At 43.6% G+C, this 24,798-nt stretch overlaps 1 protein-coding gene across 1 annotated transcript in view; it reads left to right on the forward strand.

The window, feature by feature from the left end:
- DOK5 (docking protein 5) overlaps positions 6,569 to 24,798 on the forward strand; it is a 150,488-nt gene continuing 132,258 nt past the window's right edge. Inside the window, exon 1 of the mRNA NM_001123107.1 lies at positions 6,569 to 6,634. Coding sequence (NP_001116579.1) covers positions 6,569 to 6,634 — 66 coding nt within the window. The remainder of the gene's footprint in view (positions 6,635 to 24,798) is intronic.

Consider the following 24,798-nt stretch of genomic DNA (forward strand, 5'->3'; position numbering starts at 1 on the left):
CAGGGAACTCCACTTTTTATTCATCAGACAGAATAATATTTTAAAAATATAAACCAGCAGCCCTTTCATGATTCTCCCTTTTGGGTAGGATGCAGTCCCCCTGCTGCCGCCGTGAGGACGAGGGTTGGGCTGTCTTGTCCTTTCTCTGGGACTCCTCTTCCCACCACTCCCAGGAGGAAGAAGGATGCTGAACTTGAGACGCACTCTCCTCTCAGCTCCTTGACCTTGTCCAGCTCTTTCCTGCATCCTGGCTTTTTAGGTGCACTTCGCTCTGGCTGGAATGCCCTTCCCCTGACATTTCACACAGCTGCTGCTGCTTCTCTTCCCGTCTTGGCTTCAAAGCCACATCCTCAGAGAAGACCTCTCTGACTCTCTTACTTAAAGGAGGGCTGCTGGTGAGCTCCTACGTGGACTGCCACTCGTTCCCTAGCACCATCTGCAGCTGTCCACATCGTGTGCTTACTTGTCTATTTGTTCTTTTATATCCTCCTGGGGTATAAGCTCCAGGAGGACATGGACTTGTGTGTGTGTGTGTGTGTGTGTGTGTGTGTGTGTGTGTGTGTGTGTGTGAGAGAGAGAGAGAGAGAGTGAGAGAGAGAGAGAGAGAGAGAGAGAGAGAGAGTGAGAGAGAAAGCTTAACGTGGACGCCATCCACTCGCAGCAGATGCTCAGTCAGTATCTGTCCAGTTCAAGAAGGAAGCAGGGCCAAGCGGTGCATAACTGAAGCAGACCTGCTCCCAGGCCTTCTTCCACCTGATTTTGGTGTCATCGCCCACGCCATCTTTCTTGAGCTGGTTAAGAGCTGGTGATGGGAACCGGCCACAGAGCACACAACCTCTCTCCTCAGCCACGGCCTGATCCTTCTCATTCGCGCCGTCTCACCTTGCCAGAGGAAAGACTGCATATGTTTCTGTGACACTCCCACGGAGAGCAGCAGGCGACAGGGCCAAAGCTCAAGTTATTTTTGGTAAAGATTTGGACAAGTGCCATTTCTATCTCTGCCCTGATCCTTTGTGGTACTTGGTGAAAATACAACCTCCTTTGATGAAGCTTGGGCACCCGAAAACTTACGGAAACTTCTGGATTGCCCGTTCTAAAGCGCTAAATAATAATAATAGTAACAGGCTGAATGGAATGCAGAGGGCAAGGCATGAGTTGTTCATGTTTCAAGCTAGAGTGGACGTCTGCTCTGAGCATCCTGGACTCAGCAACCTTTAGGCTAATGCCTGCCTCTGCCATGCTCTGGTTATAAAGTTCTATTCAGTGCATGAATCGTTTTATTTCAGAACAATAAGATGTCCAAGTAAGAGAAGCGTACTCTAAGATGTATTCCGTTTTAAACTGACACGCCTTTCATTTTTATTATTACACTTGTGGAATTCCCATTGTGGCGCAGCGGAAACAAAGCTGACTAGTGTCCATGAGGATGCAGATTCGATCCCTGGCTTCACTCAGGGGGTCAGGGATCCGGAGTTGCTGTGAGCTGTGGTGTCGGTCACAGACACGGCTCGGAGCCTGTGTTGCTGTGTCTGTGGCGTAGGCTGGCAGCTGTAGCTCAGATGTGACCCCTAGCCTGGGAACTTGGATATATGGCCTTTCTTTCTTTAGTTTATAATAAAGATAGAGTTTATGGACTGAAGGTTTTTCTCTCCCCGCCCCGTTCATACATCGAAGCCCTACCCCTCAGTGTGATGGTATTTGGAGGTGGGCCCTTTGGGAGGTGATTAGATATAGATGAGGTCATGAGGGTGGGGACCTCGTGAATAAAATTAGCGCCCTTATAAGAAGAGAAAGAGACCAGAGCCCTCTCTTTCTCTCTGGTATGTGAGGGCATAGCAAGGAGGCTCCCTGCAGGAAGTGGAATCTGCAGGCACTCGATCTTGGGCCTCCCTGCTTCTAAAGCTGTGGGAAATAAGCCTCTGTTGTTTAAGCCACTCAGTCTGTGTATTTTGTTACAGCAGCCTGAGCTGGCTCAGGAAGACAGTAGTATCAGGGTCAGGACTGGAGGGGAGAAGAAGCTCTTAGAAAGGATGCTTAAGGAGCACTCACTCTCAGCGTCTTGCAAATGGAGGTTCAGCACTCAAGCAGCCCTGCCAGTGAGTGCCTCCTTAAGTCTGGCACTGTTAGTGCCCCACTTGCCTCACCCTAGTCCTAGCCCTGGGAAGCCTGCTCTTTATAACCCAAATCAACTGGGCTCAAATAAACCAGACAAAACAGAAAGAAGAGATCATATCCCTGAGCCATGGAAGAGGTAGTTCTGGCTTCAGGAATGACTCTCTCTCTAGCTCTGTGTTGAATCTCATTTTCTCCTTTCTTAGCTCTATTCTCCAGGAGGCTCACATTTTGGAAACAATATGGCCAGGTAGCTGCATATCTCAGCCTTTTCATCTGTTCACCCCAGGGAAGATTTGATTGGATCTTCTAGGTCACATGCCCATCTCTGTGCCAGTTCCCATGTCCAAGGATGGTATGTGTTGATTGGCTGGACTTGATCCCGTGTCCAGCTCTATGGAGGGTGAGATAGTGGCTGTCTCCCTCTACTCCTCCAGAATCGTTCAGAGTTGAGAGGGTAGTGATTCCCAAATGACAGAGATTAGACTGGATTAGACCTGAGCTCACAGTCACCTTTGCCTATAGCTTTATGGGAAAATGCCATGAACATTTTGGGAATTTTCTCAAGTAATCTGTGCCTAAAAGGTGTGTCTGTATACCAATTCATTGAGATTCTTGAGGCTTCAGATTGCCTCCAGGGTGCCTTCAACAGGACTCTTTTGATTGCAAATGACAGAATACCTCAGTCTGAGCTAGTTTAAGCAAAAAGGGGAATTTGTTTACTGTGCGTAATTAAACAGTCCAAGAGTGGCCCCAGTAAGATAGAAGATGCCCGTTGACCCAGCCAATACTGATGCAATTTTGTTCTTCGAGAAATAGAGCCAGGCCAGAATGGAGACTACATCCCCCATTGACCCTTGACCACAGATGTGGCCATGGGACAATGACAACACACTGGTCAGTGGAACACAAGAGAAAGAGAGGTTTGAAATATCTGGATGAAATTTATCTTTGGAGGCTGTTTTCCCTCCATGCTCTCTTCTCCCATCCTAGGAAGTAGCAGTTAACTACCCAAGGATGGAAACCGTGTCCAGAGCCGACCACCAGCTTGAGTCCCTGGATGATTTATGGGACTGAGGTTCCCATCTGCCCACCTGAATTGTTTCGTGAGATATTAACAAACCTAAGCCATTGCATTTTGGAGTCCTATTGTTACCCCAGCTTCGATGTATTAGACAGTTAGACACAACTGGGCAGGGGAAGAGCTCCTTGCTGTTGCTGGGCTTCCACATCTTCTTGACACAGATGGCCCTGCAGGTTGGCAAGTAGGTGGCCTGGCACTGCCCACCATGCAAATATCCACTCTACTGAATTTATCATTTGAGGTCTGTTATACCAGTTTCACCTATATAACATAATAGGTTCCTGGGGTGCTGGATAGAGGGATTCAAACCGTACTATCAGGATTTGGTTTGCTTCCTTTTTATTTAAAAAAAGAGCTTTTTTTTTGGCCTGGCCCATGGTATGTGATTAAACCTGCACTACAGCAGTGACCATGCCAGATCCCTAACCCTCTGAACCACCCGGGAACTCCTGGTTTGCTTCTCTATCTCTTGGCTCTGCTTCTTCTGTGTGGCCTCCATTCCCAAAACTCCTGGGCTGCATCCATCCACTGGCAGACTCCACTTCAGCCAATGACAGTGTGAACCTTTGCCCTGATATTCAGCAAAAGTCATGTAATTAACTCTTAATTCATCAACTTAGGTCATGTGTCTGGGTGTAAACCAATCAGTGCCTTTGAGGGAAAGCAGGGTACAAGACTGGGAGCAGGGGATAAGTGTAGCCCAAGTGAAAATGGTGATCACTATTGGAACCATCATTGGACTTTGCGTGCTAAGGAAACAGACAGAAATGGATACTACAAATAGGAAGTTCTAAGTATTAAAAATTGAGTTAAAAATAGGGATTGAAATGATTTTTGTGTCAGACTTATCTCCAGTGAAACAATTTTGTGTGATTGGGTATCTGTTCGGCAATGCATGGTTGTGCAAGTTGTGCACTGTGCAACTCTATAAGCACTACTGACATTGTGTATCTTTGTGAATTACTCCTTTCCCCTTCTGCAACAGTTGTGTAGAGCACATTTTGGACAAGCATAAGTGGCTGTCTGCCCTTGAACAGCATATCACAGTTTGTGTTTTGCAGGTGTATCAGTTTGACTTCACCCAAAACAAGCAAAACCATACATTGGATTTCATCTTGCAAATAAATAAGAAAATCACTGGTTTCTTCACATCTAGTCTGATATTTTCTAGTTTGATTCTAGTTTCCTCACTTTTCACTTCTAGCTTAATTATTTATGGATGTTGATAAAACTCAACATTAGCTATCAGGGGGTGGATTTCTTAGTCAATTTCTTTCAGTAATTATTTCTGTTATCTTGAGCCATTCGCTTCAGACGCCTTAATGCCTAAATTCCTTTATTCTTTGCTTCTATGATACTGTGTGTTAGTCTACGAACGATGTGTTGGCTAAATGCCTTCCGTGTCTATTTCATGGCAACCATGGACAGTAATTTTTTTTAAAGGTCTAAGCCTTCAAAAAGAACTCTTCAAATGATTTTTTTTTATCATTTCATCCTCTGTTGGTGAGAGATTTAAACTTAAAACATCATTTACAGTCAATGACAATAGGATGACAGAGCTAATGGTTTACTATATAACAAGAAAGAGTTCTCCCTGCCAGAAGATTTGCTTTTGATTGTCCCAGTGTAGCCTCAGTTCCCCTATGGCACATTCTTGAGTGATTCTCTTCTTGAACTGACACCCATCAAACCAAAGTGAGAAAAGCTCATGTTGCCAAGGGAGAAAGGAAAGATTCATATAATCTTAGAGATGAAAAGCCTTCAGATGTCATTGGGTCAAAGAATCTACTAAATAAATGATTCTTCTCAGTAGCGCCGAGTCCCCAGCCTTGGTTTGGTCACCTCCGGTGCACAAGAACTGTGAAATTTCTGATGCCGGCTTGGCCTTTGTGGATAGTGCCGTTGGTTAGAAAGGGCTTCCTTGGGAACAGCCAGTAACCTCCCTCTCCATGGCATGTGCTCTTCAGAAGGGGCGTGGGACAGGGTTTACCAGGAGCTGGTGTCAACACACCTCCCTTCCTGCAGGACCTGAGACAAGCCTCTAAACTCTTCTGAGCTTCAGTTTTTATGAAAGGTGGATGATGGTACCTATCTCGTGATTCCCTTTACAGGATTAGCACAATGCCTAATGCCTGGTGCCACTCTACGTTAGCTGTTCTCAATTCAAACATGTTTCAGGGGCAGGTGCCTGTAAAATCCAGTGTCTTATTCTCTAGGCAGTATCCTGCAATGGCTGTGAACAGGAGCTCTATTGCTAGGCTAGGGAGGCATAAATATGATCCTGGTATTCGCATAAGGTGGGGGTGTACTTTATAGGGTACAGGGGAGTTTAAATGAGCCCACCCAAAGGGCTTAGAGGATGCCTGACACCAAGGATGTCTTCAGTACCTGCGCTGGGGTAAGGCTTTGGGGGTACACTTGTTAATGAGGCGAAGGGTCGGCCCTGGGAAACTCGCATTCGGGCGGGAAAGACAGGCTCAGACAAGGAAAATGTGGCAAATGATATCATCGGAGAGCTGGGTCCAGGATGCCAAGGAAACCCAAGGAAGCACGCAGCTTAAGCCAGGGCAATATCCCTCCCCTCATATGCCAAGGTCAAGGCAAACCTTGGCAACACCGCCCCCCTAGACACACGCACCACAGTGGTCAAAGCCAGTCCTTCTCAGGGAAGAGATGGGGCGAAGGGAGAGGCGAGGTAGGCGGCGGCTGGGAAAAAAAGTGAAATTTCCTCTCCATCTAAAATAAGCCCGGAGCAAGAAGAGATTGAGCCTCATCTCGGCGGGTGTGGGCGAGCTGCGGGGGGCGGGCAGGAGCAAGTCGGGGTCCCGGACGAGAGGAGGGGTCGGAAGGGGAGGCGGGTCGGGCCAGGTGGGTGGGGAAGGGGGGAGGGGGCGCGCATTTCCGTGTGTCTGCCTGCGGGTGGCACCGCCGGGCACCCGGGCCGCGCGGCTCCTCCTCCTCGCCCTCCTCCACCCCCACCCCTTCCTCCTTCTCTTCTTCCTCCTCCTCCTTCTCCTCCCGGGCCCCCGGGAGGAGGCTGGTCAGGATCCCTGAGCAGCCGCCGCTCCTCCTCCTGGCAGGCTGGCAGATGAGTCAGCTGACGCCGGCGCTCCAGCCTCGCCTCGCGGCGCTGCGCGCTCTCTGCGCTCCCCCAAAGTGGCTGCAAGCCGGCCGCCCACTTTCAGGCTTTGGGGGACGCAGAAAGTGATGTGCGCCTTCTGAAGCCCCGCCGGGGCCGCCGCGGTCTCCGCTTCACCTCGTCCACTTTCTCCTCCCCCACCACAAAGCCTTCTGTCGCCCCTGCCCTCCGCCCTCCCCTGCAGCCGCTTAGGGTGCGTGCGCTTGGGTGAGGGGGGTCACCGGCTGTCCGGGATGGCTTCCAATTTTAATGACATAGTGAAGCAAGGGTACGTGAGGATCCGGAGCAGACGCCTAGGGGTAAGTATCGATCCTTTTTTTCCCCCCTCCCTACTGTTCGCCGGTTCAATTGTCTTTATCCTTAGCCAGCATCCCCGAGGGTGGAAGGAGATTCCAGGCTGCGCGCTGGGGAATCGCGCTGTGGTTTCTCAGCCGAAACCCACATCTGCTGGGGCTGCCCCTCTAAGGCCGGGTCTAGGTGTGTAATGAATCTATCTTTATCTCTCGGATGACTTGGCTTTCTGATGGTGGCCGCGTGTTCGGCTTCAGTAGCCACTGGAGCCCATCAAATGGAAATAAATATTTCTCGGTAGCCATGGGAGTTGGAGCTGAGAAACCCGGGAGGGGGTGCTGAGCCTGCCGGGTGCCCCTCTTCCCATTCGCTGCCAACTTAACTTTTCCAGGGGATGGATCGACTGGCTGAGAAAGGGCAGACGCTCTCAGTGTGAATAGCCCCGTGACCCTCTGACCCCAAGGGGAGGTTTCCGCCAAGTTGAAAGGGTTTCGGACTCCGGGGTCCTGGACAGTGACCCAGCCCCCGCCCAGGTGTTGGCAGAGGCGCGTTGTGGTTTTGTTGCTGGAATACGCACTGGCTGCCCGCTGGAAGATTATTTAGGGCGGAACATAATCCCTGGCACTGAGCGAGTGCTCCCTCCCTAAATAGGTACTAAAAGGAAGCATGAATGAAGCGGAAGGTACTTGTAGGGCGCAGAGTTGGCACGAGGATGGCTCCTCTCTTAAAACCCCCTCCCTTTTGCTCTTGTCCCTTTTGCACTTTCACTGATCGACTTCAGAAAGAACTCACCCTAATTCTGGGGTGGGGGTGGGGGGGGGACCCTGGAATGATTCTTTTTGTTGTTGAAATTTCAGACTCTTTTCTCTTTGCCTTATGTCAAGTGCTGTTGCTGTGTGTGTTTAGTGTGTGTGTGATTTGTTTATTTGGGCGAGGGAGTGAGGGAAGGAAAGTTTACTTTTGGAATGTCTGAAAAAATATCAGCAGGGATGAGGAATGGCCACAGTGGGAGTAGAGTTATAGTGATAAAGTGATTGTCTTTCTTTACAAATATATGTCACCGGCACCTTTCTGTTATTTGCTCTTTGGGCTTTTTGTGTGCCAGATAATTTTACTGAAAACTAAAAGAAAATTCTCTGTGTTAAACAGCTAGAGAGGAAAACCTGCTGGTGGGAAAAGTCTGTATTTATTAAAAACTCCTGCCTGTTTTGTTTTGGTCCTCCCCCCCCCCCGCTCCCCCACTCCCCGGCTGCCTTGGTACCATGTTTTAGCAACTATGCCCTGTGTTATTGTGAATATATAAATATATAATTAGGGAGACCTATAACAGAACGAACCAATCCCTATTAACCCTGAGTTTCCTTGGTTTTCTTTTACATTATGTAAATATCCTCATCAATAGGAACAACTATTGCTTAACCTAGTGACTGTCATGCAAAGGGCAAGAAATAATAAGAATTTTGTATTTTGGATAACCTATGGGCCAGCCAAGTGTTACCGTTTTAAAAGGAGCATTGAAAAACACCGTTCTAATTTTAGATTTACTCCATCATGTCAGTTGAGGAAATTGGTAAGAGACATCCATTCTTGTGCTAGAGAGCATTCCAATAGAAAGAAGTCATGAATTATTAATGCACAAAATGTGAATTATTCATAAGGATCAGAGTTGATGCCAAATTGTGACACATGGTGATTTATTTGAAAGACTGGTTACCATAACTCTCTAGTTTATAGTAATTGAGATTATTTTTCTATATTTTTACAGCTGACACAATATAGTCCTATGTGTGTGCCAATGTTTATGGACAGATATTTGAAGCAAAAGGAAAGAAAATATAGTTTACTTTGCATTCCTTTTATATTTTACAGCATTTTGGATGCCAACCAGCAGTGTACTTTCCCAACTTTCCCAGGATTTATTCATTTTGTCTGTATTAACACTTGAATAGGTTTTCGACCATCTCTCGAATGATGGTTATTGCTCATGGAGAGAAAAGGTCAAAAATATAATCATCCAAATCTGGTTTTATTTGTTGTTAAGATTGGTTTTATCACCAGTTAATTTTCAAAAAGTGTTCTAATCTATATTATGTCTGCTAATATGTAATGCATAAACTGAGGAAGCTGATGACGTAGTGGTCAGAAAACACAGCAAAGTGAAGTTGCAGTGGAGGCCTCAAGAGGAAGGCTTCAAGGAACTTGCACAGGGACGACCCCCACTCCAAAGTAAGAAATGTCAGCGGCATTCTAGGCTGCGGATAGCCTGGAACATCATGTGCCATGTGTAAGTCTCAAAGAGTGGTTGGCCATTACGTTTGGTACACAGCAGGCACTCAGTAAGTGCGCATCATCTATGGACTGAACTACACAGTGAATGCCTGACTTTGCAATTCAGAAGCCTCTTAAGGGACTAATATAACAGGATGGTTTTATTAATGGACTCCAGACAAGTGTCTGCGGATTAGAACCATGTTTGGGAGGGTTTATAATTAAACAAGAAAATAAATATGTCATGGTAAGCAGTTGCTGTGTGAGGGCGTACCCCTCAGATTTGGAAAAAGAAGGAAAGGGAACAAATTCTCCTTCTGTTACTCATTAGCTCTATGACCCTTGACCTCTTGGCCTCATTTTTCCTGTCTGTACAGTGAACGCTATTTAATGATTATGAGTATTGTATGAGATAATCTCTGTCAAAATGCAAGGAAAACATATCATGTTGATTCTGATAGTATTGTTTCTTTGGTATAATCAAGGGTGAGTTAGGATCGGTGGAAGGATATAAGAGTTATTGATTTCATTAATCCTTCTGTCTAGAAATGTCCAAAATCATAAACATTTATGCAGTTCTAGGATATTTTCACTGGATGAAATTTTTACACATTATAGACATTTAAGTGATTTTCCAACGGGCCATGAAAAATTCTAAGGCCGTAGCCCTTCAGATGGGTTGCAGATACGTGATCACCTTTAGTTGAGATCCTAAACGATGTAAGTGATTAAATAATCAGACTTGCTTTTTTCTCCGTAAACATCTAAAAGCGTAATGAAATTCTGCTCATTTAACTTCAAAGTCTCAGTGTCTTCACAGGTTCATTCTCCAGCTTCATCTCCAGTGGTCCATGGAGGTCTTGAGCTGTGCCCTGGGTGCAGTATTTGTTCAAGAATGTCGATGTTACTATTTGGGGGGCTGTGGAGGGGGAAAGGCGAACAGCTGCCTACAGTTATCTGACAAATCCACAAAAGGCACTCAAAATGTATTGTTAGAAGAAGTGGATCTGGCAGTTTGCACTTCATTAACCTGACTATGTGGCTTAGATGGCATATTGTATAACTGTTTCTCACTTGGTTTCTTCCTTTGCAGTGGAGAAAATTTCCCTATCAGTAATTGCTATGGCTCGTCCACTAGGCAAGTCTCGGTTTAAATTCACACTATTCACTTTATCGCCGTGCAGTCCCCCCTCGATTACTTGCCTTTAAATATCATCTCTCTGCTCTTGTCTACCAAGACCCTCTTCTCCCGGCGAGCCCGCATCCTCATCTGTGCATTTTATGTGTTGGTTGCCTCTATCGCCAGCTAGAACCTCTCTGTCTTTTGTTATTATTATTTTTATGCTCTTCTTCAAAACGTTATTTTTCATCATGGTCTATCCCGAGAGATTGGATATAGTTTCCTGGGCACTGTACAGTCGGACCTCATCACTTGTCCATTCTAAATGTAAGAGTTTGCATCTATTCACCCCAAACTCCCAGTCCATCCCACTTTCTTCCTGCTCCCTCTTGGCAGCCACAGGTCTCTTCTGTATGTCTGTGAGTCTTTCTGTTTTGTAGCTAGGTTCATTTGTGTCATATTTTAGATTTCACATATCAGTGATTTCATATGGGATTTGTCCTTCTCTTTGGATTTCACTTAGTATGATAATCTCTAGTTGCATCCATGCACTGTCTTTTAATTAGAGCCGAATCCCAGTGCCTCGAACAGTTTCCAGCTTGGAGAAGCACTTGATGAAGACTTACTGAATGAATGAAGGATGAATGAATGAGCGAATCCATCCTTGTGTACTGGTTTAAGACCATGGCCTTGGACATTTTGGTGGCGGTTATGTGATTATTGGTGCGTTATTTAGCATTGATAAGGCGCAGGCTTCTGTAAAAATAGGGAGACTCACAACAGCCACCTACAAAGTGATCTTCATAAAAGGCTTAACACAATATTTGACCACTGGAAACCCAATTAATGTTTCTTCCTGCTCTCCGTCTTACTATTAGGGCTATTAGATTATGATAATGCTTGGGTGGTTGTTATTCTAACCTCTCCTACTTCAATAGGCCTCATCCTCAAAGAACTTGCTGTTCATTTAGAAAAACAAACTTAGTATCTATGAAATAATTAGTATACAAGACCCCTAAGGTTATGGGAGAGATATTTGCCTTCTTCTGATTTTTCATGATCTCTAGATAAATGGCAAAGATATCAAGAGAAACTCATCTCCATGTAACTTTGTTATTGTTTGGTTTGCTTTTTTTCTGGGCCACACCTGCAGCATATGGAAGTTCTCAGACTAGGGGTGCATCAGACCTGCATCCTCCAGCCACTGCCACAGCAACACCGGATTTGAGCCGCAACTGTGACATACCCCACAGCTTGCTGCATCTGTAACCCACTGATGAGGCCAGGGATCGAACCCTCATCCTCATGGATACCAGTTGGGTTCTTAACCTGCTGAGCCGCAATGGGAACTCCCCATGTAACTTTGGTTTGAACAAGCCTACCAGAGCAGGACATAACTCTGTGAGTTTGGGGATCTTTTTCTTGGGTGGCAGAGAATAGATATGTAAAATGTTTAATTCGTGGCCACATTTTAGGCAGACGTATTTTCTTATGCCTTTGCTTCTCTGTTTCCCTTGACCCACTATGCCAGAGTGGTTTAATATTTCATTTAGGGTTCTTAGATTTAGAGATGATCAGGCATCTGCGCATTTTTTTAGGGTGCCATGGCAAAGTTAGGTTCGTAACGTCAAAATTTTAGGAATAAAATAAATTCATCATATACTCTCAGTCCATGAGTGTGTGTAGACATGCACATGCGAACACAGGCAGCCGTTCAGTAAGACGCGTGAAGCCCTCTTCTCCTTCCTTCCTCGAGGGAAAAAGACTTTGGGGGTAACTTCCAGTAGTGACATTTATGGTCAGTAGACTGAATACAGGTGCCTGAGTCAGGTCTACTCAGTGTGTCAGCCCCATTTGAATCAGCTTTCCTGGTTTCCATGTCAGAAATGCTTTCCAGCTGGTGTTTTAGTCATCTTTATTCAATGGTCCTTGTGGAGGGTATGGTTAATTATGCATAAAGCCAACCTTTAATCATCATCCCCAAACTGATTTAGGCAAAGAATGGCCAATTTAGTGATTTTTGTCTGTAGACATAAACCACATTACTGATGTGATTTTTCTCACATCTGCCAGGATAGGTTTTTTTTTTTTTTTTTTTTTTACGATATTCATTAAGTGGCTAGAGATATTTATTTTTTAAGGAGCTTTGTGGTTTTTGTGAGTGTGTGGAGGGGTCATTATCTTTGGCATTTTAAGAATTAAGTTTTCATTCAGGATATATTTGCTTTCATTTATTTTATCATGCATCAGATATATATTAAGTTGAATACTCGTGTTAAGAAGCTCAGAGAAAACCACCTTAAATAAGACAAGTATAGTCAACAACCTCAAGGAATTGACAGTCTATTTTTGGACTTGTATTGTTAACACAAGATTAATATATTCACAATAGTTAAGGATGAATTAGTTTGAGTAACAGCTCAAATATTGAAGTGAAAAGACATCTGCAGATACTTCCCTGTTTCATTTTTGTGAAATGAGAAGGGGAAATTGGATTTTCTTCTTACTCTGGAATTTGATTCCAGTCTGATGGAAATAAAATCTTTGGAAATTCTAAGCCAGGAAGAGATTATGAAGTCTTCCTCCCACAAACCCCTGTTCTATGAAATTCAAGATGAAATTGGGAGTTTAGAAATGCCACAGATACATGGCTTTAAATAACTTATTTCTAGAATGCAGATGTGTATAGTTTGGATAAGTACCTGGAAGCAGCTGGGGGGCTGTGTTTGCTTTATGAGTGTTTTAGAACAAAGGCCTTTGTTGACGCCCTGTGTCTCAGAGAACGTAACTGTTGGCTGTGTTTTTCAGTGGAACCCTTAAATGGTCTCTGGAGAGAGGAGGCAAATGATTTTTTTCTGGTGATGCTTCATAGCTTTTATGAGATTCTTAGAGAGATCCAGACTTCAGTATCCGAGCGCTCTCACCTCCACCCTCTACAATTTTCAAAAAGGTTAAGAACCACTGTCTCATGTTCTTAAATTAAATGTTTAAATTTTAGATAAAAGTAGGTGTGAGGTGTAAGAAATAATTCAGAGAGATGCCCCACACCTTTACACAGTTTCCCCCAATGGTGCCATCTTTCACATCCATAGTCAAGTATCGCAACCAAGATACTGATATTGATGCTATCAAGGCACAGAACATCCCCCACCACAAGGTCCTGCGTATTTTTCTTTTGTAGCTGCCCCTCTGCCCCCCACAGCCCTAAAGCCCTGACAACTACCAATCTGTTTTTCATTTCTGTAGTTATATCATTTCAAAAATATTATATAAACTGAACCATATAGAATGTAACATTTTTTTAACTCAGCGTAATTCCCTGGAATTGTCATGAGTAATGTGGGTATCAATGGTTCATTCCTTTTTATTGCTAGGGATTATTCTATGGTGTGAATATGCCATAGTTTGTTTAGCCATTCAACTATCGAAGGCCTTTTGGAGGTGGTTTCCAGTGTTAGGCTGTTATGAATAAGGCCGGTATAAATACGGGGTACAGGTTTTTGTGTGAATAAGTTTTCATACCTCTAGGAAATGCCCAGGAATACAATTGCCATTGTTGTATTAGTAGTTGCGTGTTTTCACAGTGGTTGTACCATTTTACATTCATGCCAGTGAGGCATGAATGATTCGGTTTCTCTGCAGCCTTGCCAGCATTGGGTGTTGTCCCCAGTTTTTGCTGTCTGTTTGGGCTTAGACATTCTGATTGTGTGTGTGTTGGTATCTCCTTGTGATGTTGAGTATTATTTTGTGTTCTGATTTGCCTTCTGTACATACATTCTGGTAACTTGACTATTCATGTATTTTGCCCAGTTTCTAATTGGATTGCTTGTTTTTTAACCTTTGAGTTTTGAGAGTTTTTTGTATATCTTAGCTACTAAGCCTTTTCAGACATGTGATTTGCACATATTTTCTTTGAGTATGCACTTAGCTTTTTAAAAATCCTTTTCACAAGGTCTATCACACAGCAAAAATTTTAAATTTTGGTGAAGTACAATTTATCAGTTTTTAAATTTTTTTCCTCTTGTCACTAATGCTTTGTCCAGCCCAAGATCCTTGGTTGTTTTGTTTTTTTGTTTTTGTTTTTTGTCCTTTTAGGACTGCACCCACGGCACATGGAAGTTCCCAGGCCAGGGGTCAAATCAGAGCTGTAGCTGCTGGCCTATACCACAGCCACAGCAATGAAGGATCTGAATCATGACTGTGCCCTACACCACAGCTCATGGCAATGCCAGATCCTTAACCCATTGAGCAGGGCCAGGGATTGAACCCAGATCCTTATGGATGTTGTCAGGTTCATTCCTGCTGAACCGCAATGGGAACTCCTTCCCTGCTTTGTGGCCTAAATATTTTATGGTTTTACCTTTTACATTTAAGTACGTGATCCGTTTTGAGTCAGTTTTTAAATATGGTGTGCATTTAGGTGTAGGTTCATTTTCTGCCTATGAATGTCCAGTTGCTCCAGGACCATTTGTTGAAAAGGCTGTCTTTTCTCTATGGAGCATATTTACATGTATCCATTCCTAGGTCCTCAATTCTCTTGCATTGTTTTGTGTGCCTCCACTGTGCAGTGATGTGTCTGTCCATGTAAGTCTTGAGATAGGGTAGACTCCCACTTTATTTTCTTTTTCAAAATTGTTTTAGATGTTTTAGGTCCTTTGTTTTTGATATGCATTTTAGAGTAGTCTTGATTGTAACTACTATGAATCTTGCTGGGTTCCTTCCCTCCTGCCATTATTTTTAACGTGGTGGACATAACATACATTTGGGACTCACACTTTAGTTTGGATCTCAACTTGACTTTGGATCTCAACTTGGCCACTTACTGACTTTGAATCCTTGGGGAAATAGCTTACTCTTGCTGAAATTTAGCTTCCTCATGTACAAAAATGAGGGTACTAATATGCTTCTCATAAAAATATCAGACTCAAATTCTTTATTTTTATTTTGATTTTTTTGCTTTTTGGGGCCACACCCACTGCATATGGAAGTTCCCAGGCTAGGGGTCAAATTGGAGCTGCAGCTGACAGCCTACAGCAACACAGGATCTGAGCCATGTCTTCAGCCTACACTGTAGCTCACGGCAATGCCAGATCCTTAACCCACTGAGTGAGGCCAGGGATCAAACCTGCATCTTCATGGATGCTAGTTGGACTTGCTACTGCTGAGCCCCAACGGGAACTTCCAATATCAAACTCTTAATCCTGTGCCTAAAGCATAGTAGGAACTTTGTGAAAGGCTGTAATGTTGATCTTTATTTTTAACTGCCAAGAGATTGAGTTGATATTTGCTGTTCATTGTTTGTAAGAACCATACATAAACTGGTCGAAATTAACTCATTCATATCACTCAGTAGACGAGCCATGGCTTTGGTAATGAAAAACAGGTAGCATTGTACATTCCTCTCGCTGTTAGCTTGAGCGATTCATTTTTATAACATCAAGTTTATTTAGGAGCCACTGATGAAATGCTATATGAGAAAGTATGAATATGTTAGCCCAAATAGCAGGCCTTTGATTAAAAGAGTGATAATTATGCTTTTGCTTATTAACTACAAGTGCTCCTCAAATGTGAAAATCATGTGTTTTTTTAAACTTTAAAAAAAAGCTGAAGTATAGTTTGTTTATAATGTTGTGTTAGTTTCAGGTGTTCAGCAGAGCATCCTGTGTCTTGAGAAACCCTTTGAGAGCCATAAACAACATTGAACCATAAAATGAGTTCTGATTCAACTTAGCTCAAAGAGCTGTGGGCTAGTAGGCCTTTTCATAGAGAGAAAACCATACTTAGGTGCCAACTTCAATGGTAACTTATTTTATTGTATTCATTAACATTCTGAGGTATTACATTCTACATTTGCCTTCACGTGATACTGGTTTTCCCTTAAGACAAGAATATGTAGTGTCCTCTTTAAATAAATTTAATTTAAACAATGAATTTTTTTTAAATAGATCATTAAGTCCCAGTGCAGGTGTTAGTTGGCAAAACTGGAGGTAGGTGTTGAGAACTCAGATGCAGCACAAATCCAAATGGTGGCACAGCATGACTGAAGTTGGGAAACTCAGCATGATTGGACTTTTAAGTAAGTTCTGTAAAAATGTCTTTCCTTGCTATTGCCATATGGCTTGATTTTATCCAAGTATCTTACAAACCGGATCCTAAGAAAAAAATATCCCATGTACTCAATAGCGTCTCCTTAAGGGATGTCTATCTGCTCTCGCCAAGGGTGACTGTGTCCCCTCTCCCCCCGTAAAACCTACAAGCTTCTGGCCAATTTGCCTAAGATTTTACCCTCTCTTCCCTTGATTAATTTATACAATGAATACTTTAGCGGTTAATGGAAAGAGAAATTAGCCTGTCTTATGAATGGACTAGCTCAAGTTAAATTAAAACACTAGTTGTGCTCAAAGCTTTTCCACGACACAGATTACACTGTTGAGGAAAGTCCTTGAAGTCGTGAAATGCATTTTATTATGTTACCACTGCACATGAACGCAATGAAAGAGAATTCCTTTTAGAAAACTTTAAGAAAACATACTTTTTGAATCCCCTAGCGAAAGAATTCATTGACGCTTCCTACAAACAATTTCTTCAGATTTCCAGGTTCCTGTTTACCAAAATGCAGATATTTTAGTTAACGTGACAAAGAACCACCGTTTGAACTTGGCTTGGATTCCACCAACAGTGAATGTTTTGAAATAATAGGGCAACATTGTTTCATGACAAACTGGATGTCGTGAAACTAGATGAGTCCTCAGCATCCATAATTCCTATGCAAAAAACTGCATAAAGTAAGAGGTTTGAAAGGAACATTTCCCAGGGATTTTCGGCCCCGGAGGGGGGGATTCTTAATCCCTTGGAATCCATCTTCTCTATTAATAGATGATCCTTTCTCTGGTTTTTTTTTTTTTTTTTTTTCCTGGCTGCCTCTCTCTTGGTGTCCAGATTTCAGCTTTATAGTTCCTGCCTCAGACCAACCTACTCTCATCATCACGTGTCCCTCCAACACATTGCCCTAATTTAAGAGTATGCATATGCTTTTTTAAAGATTAATTTTCTTATTTTTGTGCCAGATATATGTTTCTTTGTGGGATATGTCTTCTCCCACTAGGATCTAAGTTCTCTGAGATCAAAGACCTTGGCTGTCTCATTCACCGCTGTTCCCCCGGCTCTTAACCTGTTATAAATTCTTACTCTCCACAGATTGAATGATTTTACTACAGGTCAGAATAATAGAATGGGACATTCAAATATAAGACACATAGAAAACTGGGACTGAGTCCCACTTGACTTTGTTGTAGATTCTATTCTTGAGTGTTAGGATGTTCTAGAATTTCTCGTCATTGCTAAGAGTGTGTAACCTGCATATTTAGCATCAGGGAATTCAGCAATTAACACTGGAGGTTTGGATTGGCTCCGTTAACACGAAATTAGATTTGTTTTTTTGGGGGGGAATAGGTAGCATATATACGGGGTACAAATCAAAGGTACCGCATTTCTACATTGAACAGTTGGATTCTTTTCATCCTTGTCCCTAGGAATCATCTAGTTCCCATCCCCAGAAACAACCCCTGTGGATCGTTCATTCCAGAATAGTTGTGTATAAAATAGTGTATGTGTGCATGTGCATGATATGTAATTATATACTCATCCTGAATCACGTTTTTCTTATTTGGCATCATGCTAAATGCATCTTTTTTTTTTTTTTTGTCTTTTGAGGGCTGCACTGGCGGCATATGGAGGTTCCCAGGCTAGGGGTCTAATCAGAGCTGTAGCCACCAGCCTACACCACAGCCTCAGAAACGCCAGATCCGAGCCACGTCTGCGACCTACACCACAGCTCACGGCAACACTGGATCCTTAAACCACTGATCGAGGCCAGGGATCAAACCCACAACCTCACGGTTCCTAGTCGGATTCGTATCCACTATGCCGCGATGGGAATTCCCTATCATCATTTTTATAAGCATCTTACTTATCATGCTTTTCATATTTGGGTAGAATTCTTGTGTATGGATGTATTTACTATATTTATTTGCTTATTTAGTCATTCTTCCTTCTTTCCTTTCTTCCTTTTATTCACTATTAAATAGGTGCAAGAAGTAGGTGTTTTTATGTCCATTATAAAGATCATGAGACTGAGTCAACTGTGATGCTGTTTTTGTCCAAGTCATACAGCTGATACGTGGCAGAGTTTAAATTTGAGTTCAAAGTGCTTCTCTCTTGTGGAACATTGGAGTAGTTCTTTTTTCCCTGTTACAGACACCCTCATCTGGGTGAGTAAGTTCCTAGAAGTGAACTTTATAGAAGTGAACATTATATTGGTGAATAATTCCCTTGAAGTGAACTTATTATCCAAAGCATATTCACGTGTAAATGTTTTTATTTATTTTTTTTTTTTTTTTTTTTTTTTTTTTGCTTTTTAGGGCCACACCTGCGACATATGAAGGTTCCCAAGATAGGGATCAAATTGGAGCTACAGCTGCCGACCTACACCACAGCCACAGCAACGCGAGATATGAGTTGTGTCTGCAACCTACAGCACAGCTCACGGCAACCCTGGATCCTTAACCCACTGAGGGAGGCCAGGGATTGAACCCGAAACCTCATGATTCCTAGTCAGATTCGTTTCTGCTGTGCCGCAATGGGAACTCTTCACGTGTAAAACTGTACCAAAGTCGTCGTGGAGGATGTGCCCAGCAGTCTAGAAGGACACCTGTTTTCTCCCTCTTTCCAAAGTGTGCTTTGAGAGCTTTTTCAAGATTTTCCTAATCCAGTAGGTTAAAAAATGGAGCCATTTGTACACAGATTTTCTCAAATATGAGGCAGCGTTCTTGGCCATTTTATAATTAGAATCTTTTCAGTTTTGCAGTTTTTTTTTCTTTTAAGAGTGACATTTACTCAGAGTTCCGGTCGTAGCTCAGCAGAAATGAATCTGACTCGTTTCCATGAGGACACAGGTTCGATCCCTGGCCTCGCACAGTGGGTTAAGGATCTGGCGTTGCCATGACCTATGGTGTAGGTCACAGACGTGGCTCAGATCCCATGTTGCTGCGGCTGTGGTTTAGGCTGGCAGCTGTAGCTCTAGTTCGATCCCTAGCCTGGGAATCTCCATATGCCATGGGTGTGGCCCTAAAAAGCAAAAAAAAAAAAAAAGGCATTTACTCAAAAAAGAGTTATTAAATAAGAGTTTAGAAACACAGAAAAAAATAACATTTTCTTAGAAAAGCACTTTCCTGGAAAATGCAATGTCAAAATCTTTGACCTAGAAGATGTGATAAATCATATGCTAGCTTGATTATGGTTGTTATTTTTATTCTAAAAATACAGTAATGAAACTGAAAATTTGATTAAAATGTATTGGGTAAAAAGGTTTTTTGTTGTTGTTGTTGTTGTTTTTTGCCTCACCCATGGCATGCAGAAGTTCCCAGGGCAGGGATTGAACTTGGGCCACAGCAGTGACCTGAGCCGCAGCAGTGACAACACTGGATCCTTAACCCACTGAGCCACAGGGGAACTCCAAAAGATATGTTTATTGAATCAAACAAATATATGGTAACTTCTGTTGCCTAACCAATATTTTGATTAACTCGCTTGGTCTTAAAGATGCTTCAGGTGGGTCTAGCTGGGAAGGAGGATGATCCAATAGTGTCTTGCCCCTATCAGGTGCTCAGTGAACCTTACGATAAAGGAATGAAACCCTGAGATGACATTTTTCATATTCAGTTATGAACGAGACAGTGACCCTAGCCTCTCATAAATCCCAAGACATTCCAAGACTTCTGTGGAATTCTGCGGGGTGATGTTTCTTGGCAGCCCTTGGGCAGTCAGTCCTCAGCACAGGCCAAACATGTGGTGAAGCGAAACCTGGCTGGAATGAGAATGGCTTGATTTTTACCCCGTCCTGCTGCTGGCCATCTGCTGTGACCAAAGCCCGTCACTGAACTTCTCACACCTCAGCGTCCATCGCAGCCAAACAGAGACGTAGACATCTGACCTCCGTCTCTCACCACCTGTCCAGCCCTGAGCCAGACGCACGAGAGTGGATGCAAAGAGCATGCCAGGCGCACAGAGGGGTCCACTGAGGCCCAGGTTGATCTCCCCAGTGCCCCACTCTCGGCCTCCTGAGTGGGAAATAGCAGCCAGAACTTTGAATGTCACTGTGCTGCTGCGACTTATGTCAGACCACAAAACAAGAACAGAAAACTTGAACATTTATTATTTATTATTTTATTTTATTTTATTTTGGCTTTTTAGGGATGCACCCATGGCATATGGAAGTTCCCAGGCTAGGGGTCAAATCCGAGCTCCAGCTGCTAGCCTACACCACAGCCACAGCAACGCCAGATCCGAGCTGGGTCTGCGACCTACAGCACAGCTCACAGCAACGCCGGATCCTTAACCCACTGAGCGAGGCCAGGGATCGAACCCACATTCTCATGGATCCTAGTCGGATTTGTTTCTGCTGCACCACAATGGGAACTCCAAACATTTTTTAAATGTATTGTTTATGTTGGGTTCCAAAAGGCAGTGTTGACTTTCTGGCAAAAAAGGAAAGAGAAACGAAGAAAAGAAGATGACTTTTACAAAAATTCTTTTAAAGTTTCTCGTGTTTTACATTGCGTGTACATGGTAAAGAAAACAGTGCAGAAAAGAGTAGAATGAAGAGGAAGTTTCCCTCCCACCCACGCTTGCCTCTGTTTCTAGGCAGATGCTTGATGTTTGTATGCAGATGTTTATATATAGGTATATATAGAAATGCACGTGCTTGGGAGTTCCCACTGTGGCTCAGCGGGTGAAGGACCCGATGTTGTCTCTGTGAGGATGCAGCTTCAATCCCTGGCCTGGCTCAATGGATTAAGGATCCAGCATTTCCACAAGCGGTACTGTAGGTCACAGGTGCGGCTTGGATCGGGTGTTGCCATGCCTGTGGTGTAGGCTGCAGCAGCAGCTTCGATTCGATCCTTAGCCTGGAAACTTCCATATGCTGCAGGTGAGGTAATAAAAAGGAAAAAAAATGCGTGTGTTTGTGTACAATTGTTTTTTGCACATACGGGTTCATATTATTTGGTACTCTTCTTTTATGTTGGGATCCCTTTTAGACGTTTTTAATGGATGTCCAAGATTCACTTATGCGGCTGTTCCACGATTTCTTTAATTAGTTCACACTAATCATGCACATTTAATATAATTTCTAGTTTTTGATGATTAAACAGTGAAGCAGTAAACATCCTTGAGAATACACTTATGCATACATGATACTATATTTCTAACATAAAATCTAAAAAGGACCTTGCTCTTACAAAATTGCATATATTTACAATTTTGGTAAATAGATCTACTTTGCCTTCAGAAAGGTTGTCCCAGGGGCTCGGGAATACTTGTTCCTGCCAGTCTTAACTGGGGCATGTTTAACCCTTTGTGTGTGTTTGTGTAACTTTAAAAAAAAAAAAATATTTATTTATTTAGGTCTTTTTTTAGGACTGCACCCACCCCCTGAGGCATATGGAGGTTCCCAGGCTTGGGGTCCAAGGGGAGCTGTCACCACCGCCACAGCCATGCCAGATCCAAGCTGCGTCCGAGATCTACACCACAGCTTATGGCAACATGGGATCCTGAACCCACTGAGAGAGGCCAGGGATCGAACCTTCGTCCTCATGGATGCTAGTCAGATTCGTTTCCACCGAGCCCCGACGGGAACTCCTGGGTGTGCGTACCTTTTGAAGGGTGTTTTCCTGCCTCTGTTCCCTGGCTCAGTCCCCTACTCCGCAAATGTATTTTACTTACAACAAATTGATCACCTAAAAATCTAGTCCAGTCCTATCCTACCTGTATTTTCAAACTCTCGAATCCTTCTCTTGCATATGAATATTCTGCCGTGTACTGAAGACACTGATGTGATCTAGGCTCTGCCCTGTCTCCTCCCAGCCAAACCAATGCTCCAACCAAACCTCCCTACTCCGCTTCCCCCAGGGGCCAAGCTCTCTTTGCTCGGTTACTGCCCTGACACATGCTTTTGCACTGACTGGAAATGTCTTGCTCGTTTACTCTCTCTACTTCCATTTCATCCTGGAAATCTCAGCCGGCATGTTAGTGATTTGGAAATGGCTTTCTCAGCGCCATCCCACTTGTAAAGGGCGAGAGAAGCCAGTCGCCACGGGTGTGTCTTTAAATTTAAATGAATTCAAATTGAATCAAATTCAAAAAATTCAGCTCCTCCATTGCACCGGCTACTTTCTGAGGCTCGGTAGTGATGCTTTGTTAGTGGCTCCCGTGTTGGGTTGGGCAGTGCGGATGCAGAGTATTTCCATCCTATTCGAGAGTTCTGTTGGTCAGCAAGTACCCTCATTTCTTCATAACAATCATGGCTGTTTAAAAATATGTGATTGAGGAGTTCCCATCATGGCTCAGCAGTGAACGAACCCAACTAGCATCCATTAGGATGTGGGTTCGATCCCTGGCCTCGCTCAGTGGGTTAAGGATCCGGCATTGCTGCGAACGGTGGTGTAGATCGCAGACACAGCTCAGATCCCACATTGCTGTAGCTGTGGTGTAGACCAGCTGCTACAGCTCCGATCGGACCCCTAGCCCGGGAACCTCCGTATGCCATGGGTGCGGCCTTAAAAAGACACACAAAAAAAGAGAAAATAAGATAAAAATATGTGAGCATGTGATTTGATGATTTTACCCTCATGAATCTGTGAGCTTCACAAGGGTATGGCTTGTTCTTCCTTCTTGCTTTTCTCATATAGTAGGGGTTCAGTAACTGTTTGTTGGATGAATGAATGAATGATGAGTGAAATAAAGAATTCCTCTAAACTCTTAACTTTACTGCTGTGTCTTTTTGGTCAACAGGCCTTCTGGGAAGGGCTGGGCATGCCATGCTTCTGTCTAAGTCTCTTTCAACATTCCAGTTAGACACCCCAGCAGGACCTTCCTTCTTCAACACTGTCTTCTGGGAGAATTTTCTCTCATTGGGCTTGACTTTTCAGCATCCACTGCCCAACTGTGACAGGGTTGACAGGGCTTGGCCTGGGCCAGTGGACTGGGCCTTGTGTTCTCCTAGATCTCTGCCCATTTCTTCCAAGACTGAGGCCTTTCTTCCTCCAACTGGGCGTGCTGGGGGTATCATAGATGGACAGCTTTCAGCGGAGCTCTGCGCTGATGCTGGAGAGAGCTACCTGGCCAAAGCCAAGCCCTGTCCTGGGGCACAGCCTGCTGCCTTCAATGCCTGTCCCGGTTTGACAACTCTGCCGGCATCCGCGGTCCTGGGAGGGGCTGGGGGATCTTCAGAGAGCGTTGTCGAGAGTGTATCACAGCCCACCTGCATCCCTGGTTACTGCCTGGGTGTTGCTTTTGAGAACCTTCTTGACACTTTGCGAATGCAGATCTCCTTCTTCGAATCTGCTTCCTGCCAGACTCAGCTTGCGCAGCAACCTGACTTGTAACCGAACATCTGCAGCCTAGCTCAGCCTTCCAAAGAGGGAGCTGAAACCTTTGCGAGAATGTGTTTGGTTTGATTTGCTGGCCCATGGGCTCTCCCTGTATTTCACCCAGCATTCTCAGAGCCAGATTGGTTCCGTAGTTTACTTTTCATAAAATGAAAGTTTAATGGCCTCTTTCATTTCTTTTTTTTTTTTTTATAATTTTTTTTAATTTTCCCACTGTACAGCAAGGGGGTCAGGTTATCCTTACATGTATACATTACAATTACATTTTTTCCCCCACCCTTTGTTCTGTTGCAACCTGAGTATCTAGACAAAGTTCTCAATGCTATTCAGCAGGATCTCCTTGTAAATCTATTCTAAGTTGTGTCTGATAAGCCCAAGCTCCTGATCCCTCCCACTCTCTCCCCCTCTCATCAGGCAGCCACAAGTCTCTTCTCCAAGTCCATGATTTTCTTTTCTGAGGAGATGCTCATTTGTGCTGGATATTAGATTCCAGTTATAAGTGATATCATATGGTATTTGTCTTTGTTTTTCTGGCTCATTTCACTCAGTATGAGATTCTCTAGTTCCATCCATGTTGTTGCAAATGGCATGATGTCATTCTTTTTGATGGCTGAGTAGTATTCCATTGTGTATATATACCACTTCTTCTGAATCCAGTCATCTGTCGATGGACATTTGGGTTGTTTCCATGTCCTGGCTATTGTGAATGGTGCTGCAATGAACATGCGGGTGCACGTGTCTCTTTTAAGTAGAGCTTTGTCCGGATAGATGCCCAAGAGTGGGATTGCGGGGTCATATGGAAGTTCTATGTATAGATTTCTAAGGTATCTCCAAACTGTTCTCCATAGTGGCTGTACCAGTTTACATTCCCACCAACAGTGCAGGAGGGTTCCCTTTTCTCCACAGCCCCTCCAGCACTTGTTATTTGTGGATTTATTAATGATGGCCATTCTGACTGGTGTGAGGTGATATCTCATGGTAGTTTTGATTTGCATTTCTCTTATAATCAGCGATGTTGAGCATTTTTTCATGTGTTTGTTGGCCATCTGTATATCTTCTTTGGAGAAATGTCTATTCAGGTCTTTTGCCCATTTTTCCATTGATTGATTGGTTTTTTTGCTGTTGGGTTGTATAAGTTGTTTATATATTCTAGAGATTAAGCCCTTGTCAGTTGCATCATTTGAAACTGTTTTCTCCCATTCTGTAAGTTGTCTTTTTCTTTTCTTTTGGGGGCCTCTTTCATTTCTTACGTTGTTAAAATGCACCAGTCTCTTCAGGGACTCATCGAATGAATGAATTAGGAGAATACTGTAACTGGTTCATTACATAGAATTTGGAC

Source organism: Sus scrofa, chromosome 17 (assembly GCF_000003025.6).
Source record: "Sus scrofa isolate TJ Tabasco breed Duroc chromosome 17, Sscrofa11.1, whole genome shotgun sequence".
NCBI lineage: Eukaryota > Metazoa > Chordata > Mammalia > Artiodactyla > Suidae > Sus > Sus scrofa.